Below are 12,971 nucleotides of genomic sequence, written 5' to 3'. Positions count from 1 at the left end.
ACTACCTGTTGGTCAGCGGACAACTGCTAGTGTCAATCCCCACAATTAAGTTTAATTATAACTAGAGCTATCACTAAAGGTGATGAATGTACCCCCCGAATGCACTGACACAGTACATTGCAATTTGACGTGCACACAAGATTGCATAATTATGTGGACTGTATGTATATAGACTGTATGTATACAGTATAGTAACAAAAAACAAAGTCCCATAACTATGCAGAACATTTATCTAAAAGAATGTAACATGCACCATGCACAACTACGGTTGGTACTGATCACTTGTGTGAAGTTTCATTAAATTGTGTGTAAGGGTTAGGCACGCACAAGATTGCATATGCAGACTGTATGTACATAGTATGTTAACAAGAAACAAAGTCCCATAACTCTGCAATTTTTGTCGCTGAAAGAACCTAACATGCCCCATGCACAACTACTGTTGTTACTGATCACTTGTGTGAAGTTTCATTAAATTGTGTCAAGAGGATGAGGAGAGATGGTGCACACAAGATTGTGTCTATGTATATAGTATAGTAACAAAAAAACAAAGTCCCATAACTCTGCAAATTTTTTTTTCTGAAAGAACCTAACATGCCCCATGCACAACTACTGTTGTTACTGATCACTTGTGTGAAGTTTCATTAAACTGTGTCAAGGGGATGGGGAGAGATGGTGCGCACAAGATTGTGTCTATGTATATAGTATAGTAACAAAAAAACAAAGTCCCATAACTCTGCAAATTTTTTTCTAAAAGAACCTAACATGCCCCATGCACAACTACTGTTGGTACTGATCACTTGTGTGAAGTTTCATTAAATTGTGTCGAGGGGATGAGGAGAGATGGTGCGCACAAGATTGTGTCTATGTATATAGTATAGTAACAAAAAACAAGAGGACCATGATGGTCCTGAATCGCTCACCTCTTCCCACATGACCCAGTTTTGAGTATGACATCGTTTCTGACCAACTTTCATGAAGATCCCATGAAAAATGTGACCTCTAGAGTGGTCAAAAGGTTTTTCTATTTTTAGACCTACTGACCTAGTTTTTGAAGGCACGTGACCCAGTTTCGAACTTGACCTAGATATCATCAAGATGAACATTCTGACCAACTTTCATAAAGATCCCATGAAAAATGTGACCTCTAGAGTGGTCACAAGGTTTTTCTATTTTTAGACCTACTGACCTAGTTTTGAAGGCACCTGACCAAGTTTCGAACTTGACCTAGATATCATCAAGATGAACATTCTGACCAACTTTCATAAAGATCCCATGAAAAATGTGACCTCTAGAGTGGTCACAAGGTTTTTCTATTTTCAGACCTACTGACCTAGTTTTTGACCGCACGTAACCCAGTTTCGAACTTGGCCTAGATATCATCAAGATGAACATTCTGACCAACTTTCATGAAGATCCCATTAAAAATGTGACCTCTAGAGTGGTCACAAGGCTTTTCTATTTTTAGACCTACTGACCTAGTTTTTGACCGCACGTGACCCAGTTTCGAACTTGACCTAGATATCATCAAGATGAACATTCTGACCAACTTTCATGAAGATCCCATGAAAAATGTGACCTCTAGAGTGGTCACAAGGTTTTTCTATTTTTAGACCTACTGACCTAGTTTTTGACCGCACGTGACCCAGTTTCGAACTTGACCTAGATATCATCAAGATGAACATTCTGACCAACTTTCATGAAGATCCCATGAAAAATGTGACCTCTAGAGTGGTCACAAGGTTTTTCTATTTTTAGACCTACTGACCTAGTTTTTGACCGCACGTGACCCAGTTTCGAACTTGACCTAGATATCATCAAGATGAACAATCTGACCAACTTTCATGAAGATCCCATGAAAAATGTGACCTCTAGAGTGGTCACAAAGTTTTTCTATTTTTAGACCTACTGACCTAGTTTTTGAACGCACGTGACCCAGTTTCGAACTTGACCTAGATATCATCAAGATGAACATTCTGACCAACTTTCATGAAGATCCCATGAAAAATGTGACCTCTAGAGTGGTCACAAGGTTTTTCTATTTTTAGACCTACTGACCTAGTTTTTGACCGCACGTGACCCAGTTTCGAACTTGACCTAGATATCATCAAGATGAACATTCTGACCAACTTTCATGAAGATCCCATGAAAAATGTGACCTCTAGAGTGGTCACAAGGTTTTTCTATTTTTAGACCTACTGACCTAGTTTTTGACCGCACGTGACCCAGTTTCGAACTTGACCTAGATATCATCAAGATGAACATTCTGACCAATTTTCATAAAGATCCCATGAAAAATGTGACCTCTAGAGTGGTCACAAGCAAAAAGTTTACAGACGCACGGACGGACGGACGGACGACGGACACTGCGCGATCACAAAAGCTCACCTTGTCACTTTGTGACAGGTGAGCTAAAAACAAAGTCCCATAACTCTGCAAATTTTTGTTCTAAAAGAACTTAACATGCCCCATGCACAACTACTGTTGGTACTGATCACTTGTGTGAAGTTTCATTAAATTCTGTCAAGGGGATAAGGAGAGATGGTGCGCAAAAGATTGTGTCTACGGACAGACAGACAGACAACCTGAAACCAGTATACCCCCCCTTACAACTTTGTTGTCAGGGGGTACAATAACGATTTTCTATACTGTACAAAAATAGCAAGATACGCATTTATGATTTCCTTGAATTCTTGCTAACGGTCATAATCTAAAATACAGAACTTAACAATGTAAGGCAACAAAAAAACAAGTTCATTTGCATGTCAAACTTGTAAATACAGATCTAAGGTCATTACTATACATACATCTTTTTCTTCAATACAGCTTGGCAACCTCTGTAGAATGACTGTGTTAGAAGGTGTGTCTGTTACCCATTTCTCACCTGCTCTGTCGTCATTGTCTCTATCTCTCCTGTCCCTCTGGAATAACAAAGCATGTTAACAAATAACAAGAGGGTCATGATGACCCTGGATCGCTCACCTGAGTAATATGAACTACATGTTTCAAATGTCAAAATGATGATAAAATATTAAGAAAGTCAGTAGGTCACATTCATGGTCAATGAAATTCAGTTTTACGATTTGTGTGCAAAACTGTGTATGTCATCAAAATTTCAAGGCTGTATCTTAAAAAACAAGGAAGTAGGTCAATGTCACAGTCAAGTGACATCATATTACCTGGGGTCATCAGGTAATTATAATTGAACAGTCTTGGAAATAGGATCAGATGATTTTTTAAGTATTTTTCCTATAAAACTCACATAATAACTAAGTGACTCCAGGGCGGGGCCTCTTTTAACCCCAGGGACATAATTTGAACAATTTTGGTAGAGGACTACTAAACAATGCATCATACCAAATATCAAAAGCCTATGTCGTATGGTTTCAGACAAGAAGATTTTTAAAGCTTTTTCCTATATAAGTCTATATAAAACTTGGGACCCCCAGGGCAGGGCCTCTTCACCCAAGGGGTACAATTTGAATAATTTTGGTTGAGGACCATAAGACAATGCTACAAACCAAATATCAAAGGTCTTAGTGTTGTGGTTTCAGACAAGAAGATTTTTAAACATTTTTTCCTATGTAAGTCTATGTAAAACTTGGGACCCCCGGGGCGGGGCCGTATTTGACCCTAGGGGGATAATTTGAACAATCTTGGTAGAGGACCAATAGATGATGCTACATACCAAATATCAAAGCCCTAGGCCAAGTGGGTTACAAGAAAATTTTCAAAGTTTTCCCTATATAAGTCTATAATAAACCATGTGACCCCCGGGGCGGGGCCATATTTGACTCTAGGGGGATCATTTGAACAATTTTGGTAGAGGACCACTAGACGATGCTACACACCAGATTTCAAAGCCCTAGGCCCTGTGGTTTTGAACGAGAAGATTTTTAAAGTTTTCCTTTCGGTTGCCATGGCAACCAGAGTTCTGCATGGAATTCAATTCTTTGAATAATTTTGAAAGGGGGCCACCCAAGGATCATTCCTGTGAAGTTTGGTGTAATTCTGCCCAGTGGTTTTTAAGAAGAAGATTTTTTTAGAAATGGTTGACGGACCACGGACGACGGACTATGCACATCAAGCGGTCACAATAGCTCACCTTGTCACTTCGTGACAGGTGAGCTAAAAATCATGTACAACCACCTGTAGAAAAATATCATCTTATAAATATTTACAGTAAGTATGAAATGCCAAGCAGAATTTGCAAGCACACAAGGAACAACTGAATTATCATCTTCAACAATGTTCCAGACTTGTAATATCCAGGGTTTCCGCTGTCGGTCGCCAATGGCGCCAAATGCGACAAAATATAATTTCTGGCGCTAAAAATCTTCAATTGGCGAATTTCATTGGCGCCTACAAGATAATCGTCGATCTGATCTTCTGATCTTTTTCAATGACGCAATAACGGATTATCCGATATTTAACACTACACGAAGACAATACACATCGTGTCAATATCGATTTTCACCTCGGGGCATAATTTAAAACTTCGCCGAGTCACTAGAGTGTTCCTCCACGCAAGAATGATTATCAGTCAATCTGATTCGCCAAATTTAGCCCCGCCTACTTACACGAAAGCAAATGAAACGAAATATTAGCTGCGTGCTTCGTCTAATGCACCACCGTTTTTATGATGCAAAAAACGCGAGATAAATTTACAGGTTATTTTAATAACGATCCGATTCGCTGAAGTAATTGAGACCGAGAAAATGACGGAAATAATGACATATCAAAGCGCGATCAAAAGAAACACATATTCTCCGATCGTAAATAGATAAATTTTGCACAAGCATTGTTAAATAAATCTACGCGTTCGTAAATTTCAGTCGTGGTTGTATAATTTCAATCGGAGAATTTTTGAGATACAAATGAACTAAAGCAGTTCTTTCGGTTCTTTTACGTGCCCAACATAAAGCATTGATACCAGGGATTATTTTAAAAAGCTCAACCCCAGAGCTTCGAAACAAAGTGCTAATAATACCTGTGGTGGTATTTTCGCTATACATTAGTATGTATGAAAGGAAATAGAAATTTAGTTATATATATAATGAAACTTAAGCATTTTAAAAAGCTTTTCAAAAGTTATAAAATAATATAAAACAACACTGTTTTTGATAAATGACCTAAATTAATTTTGAAATAAAAAGTTAAAAGAATAAAGAGATAAATATTCATGTTTTAAAAACATCTATTTAGTGAAAATGGCAATTAAAGGGAGATAATTAAAAATGGCAAACTATATAAAGGGGATAATTTTATAGATTGAGCAATTACTTTTGTTTAGAAAATGTTCTTGAAAATGGTTGAGAAGATTAAAAACTTTTTTTGATTCAGTGTGATATTAGGATAAATATTCATGTTTTAAAAACATCTGTTTAGTGAAAATGACCCTTACAGGGAAATAATTAAAAATTGCAAACTATATAAAGGGATAATTTTATAGATTGAGCAATTACTTTTGTTTAGAAAATGTTCTTGAAAATGGTTGAGAAGATTAACAAGAGCTGTCCGTGAGACAGCCAAGCTCGACTATTCGAAATATTGTCCCAGAAGCAGGAAAATTTTACTCAAAATGTTAAATATCAAAAGAGTTTTAAGTTTAAAAGGGGGCATAATTTGACCAAAAATGCATATCAGAGTTATGGGACTTGCTGCTATCAACTAGTTTTATAACCCCGAAGACACATGTGAAGTTTCAATTCAATATCTGCATTAGTTTTGGAGATAGTAACTTGCATGTAAAACCTTAATCAGAATTATCTAAGTCCAAAGGGGGGCATAATTTGCTCAAAATACATGTCAGAGTTATGGGACTTGACCCAGTGAAATTGGTTATTGACCTAGAAAAAGAAAAAATAAGTTTCAAATTTATATGCCTTTTAGTAATAGCTGTATGTACTTGCACGCAAAACTTTAACCAGAATTTTATAAGTCCAAAAGGGGGCATAATTTCCCCAAAATACATGTCAGAGTTATGGGACTTGACCCAGTGAGGTTGGTTATTGACCTAGAAAAAGAAAAAATAAGTTTCAAATCTATATGCCTTTTAGTAATAGCTGTATGTACTTGCATGCAAAACTTTAACCAGAATTTTCTATGTCCAAAAGGGGGCATAATTTGGCCAAAATGAAGGTCAGAGTTATGGGATATGCTGCTATCAACTAGTTTTATAACCCCGAAGACACGTGAAGTTTCAATTCAAAATCTGCATTAGTTTTGGAGATAGTAACTTGCATGTAAAACTTTAACCAGAATTTTCTAAGTCCAAAAGGGGGCATAATTTACCCAAAATACATGTCAAAATTATGGGACTTGACCCAGTGAGGTTGGTTATTGACCTAGAAAAAGAAAAAATAAGTTTCAAATCTATGTGCCTTTTAGTAATAGCTGTATGTACTTGCATGCAAAACTTTAACCAGAATTTTATAAGTCCAAAAGGGGGCATAATTTGGCCAAAATGAAGGTCAGAGTTATGGGACTTGCTGCTATCAACTAGTTTTATTACTCCAAAGACACATGTGAAGTTTCAATTCAATATCTGAATTAGTTTTGGAGATAGTAACTTGCATGTAAAACTTTAACCAGAATTTTCTAAGTCCAAAAGGTGGCATAATTTGCTCAAAATACATGTCAGAGTTATGGAACTTGACCCAGTGAGGTTGGTAATTGACCTAGAAAAAGAATAAGTAAGTTTCAAAGCTATATGCCTTTAAATGATAGCTGTATGTACTTGCATGCAAAAACTTAACCAAGGTGTGAAGCCGACGCCGACGCCAGGGTGAGTAGAATAGCTAGACTATTCTTTGAATAGTCGAGCTAAAAACTATTTTTGATTAAATGTGATATTAGGATAGACTGGTTCAAGAGTAAATTGCATGGTTACTGTAAAGAATCAAATGAAAAAGAGATTGAAAAAGAAAATGGTATGTCGCCCATCACAGACTATTGGGTCCAACTTGAGAGCCACTGGCGCAAACTTTTCCTGATTGGCGAATTTGTTGGCGCAAAGTGAAATTGACCCAGAGGAAACCCTGATATCTCAAATCACAAAGTTTCTGTTACAATACATGTCTTCTATAAGTCAGAAAAGACCTCAAGATTACTTTTGAATGTTGTTTACAGTCTGGGATACATATGCTAAAATCGAAATGGAACACACACCAGGCATACCATATAAAGATTTCTTTTTTCCCAGGCGAAAAGTTTGATTCCTGGTTATCTGACAGATAAACAAGAGCTGTCTCCATAGGATGACACATGCCCCCGATGGCACTTTGAATGAATAGTTATGGCCGATGTTAGAGTTTAGGATCTTTGACCTACGGAGCTGGGTCTTGCACGCGACATGTCGTCTTACTGTGTCACACATTCATGCGTAGTTATTTTAAAATCCATGCATGAATGACAAAGATATGGACCGGACACGCCCATCAATGCACTATCATGAAAAATGACCTTTAACATCTAAGTGTGACCTTGACCTTTGAGCTACGGACCTGGGTCTTGCGCACGACACGTCGTCTTACTGTGGTACACATTCATGCCAAGTTATTTGAAAATCCATCCATGGATGACAAAGATATGGACCGGACACACCCATCAATGCACTATCCTTTAACTTCTAAGTGTGACCTTGACCTTTGAGCTACGGACCTGGGTCTTCCGCGCGACATGTCGTCTTACTGTGGTACACATTCATACCAAGTTATTTGAAAATCCATCCACGGATGACAAAGATATGGACCGGACACGCCCATCAATGCACTATCCTTTAAAATCCAAGTGTGACCTTGACCTTTGAGCTAAGGACCTGGGTCTTGCGGGCGACACGTCGCCTTACTGTGGTACACATTCATGCCAAGTTATTTGAAAATCCATCCATCGATGACAAAGATATGGACCGGACACGCCCATCAATGCACTATCCTTTAATGTCTAAGTGTGACCTTGACCTTTGAGCTACGGACCTGGGTCTTGCGTGCGACACGTGGTCTTACTGTGGTACACACTCATGCCAAGTTATTTGAAAATCCATCCATCGATGACAAAGATATGGACCGGACACGAAAATTGCGGACAGACTGACAGACGGTTCAAAAACTATATGCCTCCCTTCGGGGGCATAAAAATACATTTGCTTTTACTGCTGCAGAATCTGAGAAAATTGTGAAGTAGGGTTAACTGATGGAAAAATACAAGAGCACCGCCTTGCGGGTGCTGACGCTCATCTGATTTTTTTTTTTGTGTAATAGAAATATTGTCCTACCCATGATTTTCTAAGTCTAAAAAGGGGCATCATTCTTGCAAAAAGCAGGTTAGAGTTATGTTTCTTGATGTTCAGTGTCCACTTATGATGGTGAAAAACTGTTGCAAGTTTTAAAGCAATAGCTTTGATAGTTTATGAGAAAAGTTGACTTAAACATAATACTCAACCAAGAAAATGATTTTCTAAGTCCAAAAGGGGCAATAATTATTGCAAAAAGCAGGATGGAGTTATGTTGCTTGTTGTACAGGGTCAGCTTATGATGGTGAACAAGTGTTGCAAGTTTCAAAGCAATAGCTTTGATAGTTTAAGAGAAAAAGTTGACCTAAACATAAAACTTAACCAAGAAATCTGATATTTTCTAAGTCCAAAAGGGGCCATCAATCTTGCAAAAAGCAGGATGGAGTTATGTTTCTTGCTTTACAGGGTCAACTTATGATGGTGAACAAGTGTTGCAAGTTTTAAAGCAATAGCTTTGACAGTTTAGGAGAAAAGCTGACCTAAACATAAAACTTAACCAAGAAAACTGATTTTCTAAGTCCAAAAGGGGCAATAATTCTTGCAAAAAGCAAGATGGAGTTATGTTTCTTGATGTACAGGGTCTGCTTATGATGGTGAACAAGTATTCCAAGTTTCAAAGCAATAGCTTTGATAGTTTAGGAGAAAAGTTGACCTAAACATAAAACTTAACCAAGAAATCTGATATTTTCTAAGTACAAAAGGGGCCATAAATCTTGCAAAAATCAAGATGGAGTTATGTTTCTTGCTATACAGAGTCAGCTTATGATGGTGAACAAGTATTCCAAGTTTCAAAGCAATAGCTTTGATAGTTTAGGAGAAAAGCTGACCTAAACATAAAACTTAACCAGGCAACGCCGACGCAGACGCCGACGCCGACGCCGACACCGACGCCGACAACCGCTCAAGTGATGACAATAACTCATCATTTTTTTTCAAAAAATCAGATGAGCTAAAAATGTTTTGATAAAGCCAAATAAAAGAAACAATACATACATCATATCTATCATCCCTTCTGTCTCTATTCCTGGAACTATCCCGATCACGATGTCTATCATGGCCACCACTTCTCATTTCTCGTCTACGCTCTGATCTATTCTTTCTTTGTTGCCTGTAAGAAAGGAAGTCAAATGTTTAAAGTACACAAACAGATGTATTAACCTTTTCATGCAAAGATAGCAAACAAGTAAAACATATTCACAAGTTCATGTGTGCTTTTGAACCAAATTTATATCGCTCACCTGTCCAAAGTGGCCTTAGAATCATCAAGATACACATTCTGACCAAGTTTCATGAAGAAAGGGTCATAAATGTGGCCTCTAAAGTGTTAACAAGCTTTCCTTTGATTTGAGTGGTGACCTAGTTTTTGACCCAGTGACCTAGTTTTTGAACCCACATGACCCAGTTTTGAACTTGGCATAGGAATCATCAAGATAAAGATTCTGTGCAAGTTTGTATCAAATCAAAGCATAAATGAAACCTCTACATGGCTGAAAGGGCCAAAATAGAAATCAAGAACCAATGAAGGAATCTAGCCGGTTTTCGAAAGGAACCGAGATCTTATTGTGACTTAAGCTGTAAGTGTGGTTAAAACTGAATGTAAAATGTCACAATCAGGGGCCTTAACTCCGGAACCTATGATTGGATCTGCCAGATTCATCATGGAATCCAAGATCTATTGTTGTTAAAGATATTTTGCAAGTTTGTATCAAATCAAACCATAAATGAAGTCTCTATATGGCTGCAAAAGCCAATATAGCAAATTTTGGCCTTTCATGGGGCCATAACACTGGAACCCATGATGGGATCTGGCCAGTTTTCAAAAGGAACTGAGATATGCCAATATAAGTTGTGTGCAAGTTTTATTAAAATCAATTGCAAAATGTGGTCTCTATCGTGTTCACAAGCCAAAATAGTGAACTTTGGCCATTTAAGGGGCCATAACTGTGGAACCCATGATGGGATATGGCCAGTTTTCGAAAGGAACCGAGATATTATGCCAATACAAGTTGTACATAAGTTTGATTTAAATTGATTGCAAAATGTAGTCTCTATCCTGTTCACAAGAAATTGTAGATGGACTGACGCTCACAAAAGCTCACCTTGTCACTCCGTGACGGGTGAGCTAAAAAGTGATGACCATTAAATTCCAAAGAAACAAGAGGGCCATGATGGCCCTATATATAGCTCACCAGACTTGATCTGGCCTACTGACCTAGTTTTTGACCCTACATGACCCAATTTCGACTTTGACCTAGAGATCATCAAGACTTTCATAAAGATTGGGTCACAAATGTGGCCTCTAGAGTGTTCACAAGCTTTTCCTTTGGTCTGGCCTACTGACCTAGTTTTTGACCCCACATGACCCAGTTTCGAACTTGACCAAGAGATCATCAAGACAAACATTCTGACCAAGTTTCATAAAGATTGGGCCTCTAGAGTGTTCACAAACTTTTCCTTTGATCTGGCCTACTGACCTAGTTTTTGATGCAACATGACCTAGTTTCAAATTTGACCTAAAGATCATCAATAATAACATTCTGACCAAGTTTCAGAAAGATTGGGTCACAAATGTGGCCTCTGGAGTGTTCACAAGCTTTTCCTTTGATCTAGCCTATTGACCTAGTTTTTGATCCCACATGACCCAGTTTCGAACTTGACCTAGAGATCAACAATACAAACATTCTAACCAAGTTTCATAAAGACTGGGTCACAAATGTGGCCTCTGGAGTGTTCATAAGCTTTTCCTTTGATCTGGTCTACTAACCTAGTCTTTTAACCCAACATGCCCAAGTTTCGAACTTGACCTAGAGATCATCAAGACTAACATTCTGACCAAGTTTCGTAAAGATTGGGTCACAAATGTGGCCGAGTGTTCACAAGCTTTTCCTATGATCTGGCCTACTGACCTAGTTTTTGACCCCACATGACCCAGTTTCAAACTTGACCAAGAGATCATCAAGACAAACATTCTGACCAAGTTTCATAAAGATTGGGCCTCTAGAGTGTTCACAAACTTTTCCTTTGATCTGGCCTACTGACCTAGTTTTTGATGCAACATGACCTAGTTCATGGTTCATACAGGATATCAGAGGCAAAATTCAAGTACTTTTCAAGGACTTTTTACAATTTTTCAAGCACTATTTTTTTCAAAACCACGACCTAATCTGAACAACTTTTATTATGTAATGCAAAAATAAAACAACCATCACTTGTCACACCTATGAAAATGACGTAATTCGATTATTAGATTGATGTGATTCACTATTTTGCTGAGGTTTATCGCTTTTCTTGTGATTTTTTAGCGCACTCCTACTAATGATACCTCAAAATTTTGTCACAAGACGTACAAATACACTTAGTTCTGTCTGCTCTGTAGGGCTTCAGCCACTGTTTATATTCGTCTTTTGTATCCCGCTTACTTGAGTAAACATGTTTATTTTTCTTACTCATTTTAATTCATTGGAAACACTCGCAAATAGCTAAAAATTGAGAGTTATTATTCCCCGTACTTTTTTAAACGGAAACGGAAACATGCAAACGGTGATATAGTAGAAATAGCACTCCGTAAATATCGATAGTGTGGCCGTAGACCACTATAATAGCATAAGAGTGACCAGATCCTGCAATTTCACGAATTTATTTTCATTTTCTCTGATATATTTTAAGCCTTAAATTCTTTTTGCAAAGCAAAGTTACGGAAAGAATATTTTCAAGGAGTGAAAGGTCAAATTCAAGGAGTTTTTTTTCAAAATTCAAGTACTTTTCCAGGTTTTTTAGGGTTTTTGTCATTTTCAAGGAGTTTTCAAGGACTACCATCGAATTCAAGGACTTTTCAAGGCCTGTGCGAACCCTGTAGTTTCAAATTTGACCTAAAGATCATCAAGAATAACATTCTGACCAAGTTTCAGAAAGATCGGGTCACAAATGTGGCCTCTGGAGTGTTCACAAGCTTTTCCTTTGATCTAGCCTATTGACCTAGTTTTTGATCCCACATGACCCAGTTTCGAACTTGACCTAGAGATCAACAAGACAAACATTCTAACCAAGTTTCATAAAGACTGGGTCACAAATGTGGCCTCTGGAGTGTTCATAAGCTTTTCCTTTGATCTGGTCTACTAACCTAGTTTTTTAACCCAACATGCCCCAGTTTCGAACTTGATCTAGAGATCATCAAGACTAACATTCTGACCAAGTTTCGTAAAGATTGGGTCACAAATGTGGCCGAGTGTTCACAAGCTTTTCCTATGATCTGGCCTACTGACCTAGTTTTGACCCCACATGAACCTGTTTCGAACTTGACCTAAAGATCATCAAGACAAACAGTCTAACCAAGTTTCATAAAGACTGGGTCACAAATGTGGCCTCTCTAGTGTTTACAAGCTTTTCCTTTGATCTGGCCTACTGACCTAATTTTTGACCCAACATGACCCACTTTCGAACTTGACCTAGAGATCATCAAGACTAACATTCTGACCAAGTGTCATAAAGACTGGGCCACAAATGTGGCCTCTAAGAGTGTTCACAAGGCAAATGTTGACGAACGACGCCTGATGCACACCGCACGACGCTGGACAATGACCGGTCACAATAGCTCATCTTGAGCACTTTGTGCTCTGCTGAGCTAAAAAACATTCAAGATAACTCTTCTTGTATCAATAGCTTAATATTATATATTTTTGTA

General features: G+C 37.9%; 1 protein-coding gene across 4 annotated transcripts in view; it reads right to left on the bottom strand.

The window, feature by feature from the left end:
- Positions 1 to 12,971, bottom strand: part of LOC123529173 (RNA-binding protein 5-like) — a 29,257-nt gene that overhangs the window by 13,248 nt on the left and 3,038 nt on the right. For all 4 annotated transcript variants that reach the window (XM_045309393.2, XM_045309392.2, XM_045309394.2 and 1 more), the window contains exons 3-4: positions 9,284 to 9,398; positions 2,805 to 2,918 (exon numbers count right to left, since the gene is read on the bottom strand). In XM_045309393.2, coding sequence (XP_045165328.1) covers positions 2,805 to 2,918; positions 9,284 to 9,398 — 229 coding nt within the window. The remainder of the gene's footprint in view (positions 1 to 2,804; positions 2,919 to 9,283; positions 9,399 to 12,971) is intronic.

This window comes from Mercenaria mercenaria, chromosome 13 (genome assembly GCF_021730395.1).
Source record: "Mercenaria mercenaria strain notata chromosome 13, MADL_Memer_1, whole genome shotgun sequence".
NCBI lineage: Eukaryota > Metazoa > Mollusca > Bivalvia > Venerida > Veneridae > Mercenaria > Mercenaria mercenaria.
The sequence above is the reverse complement of the archived record's forward strand: the minus strand, read 5'-3'. Positions and strand labels throughout refer to the sequence as shown.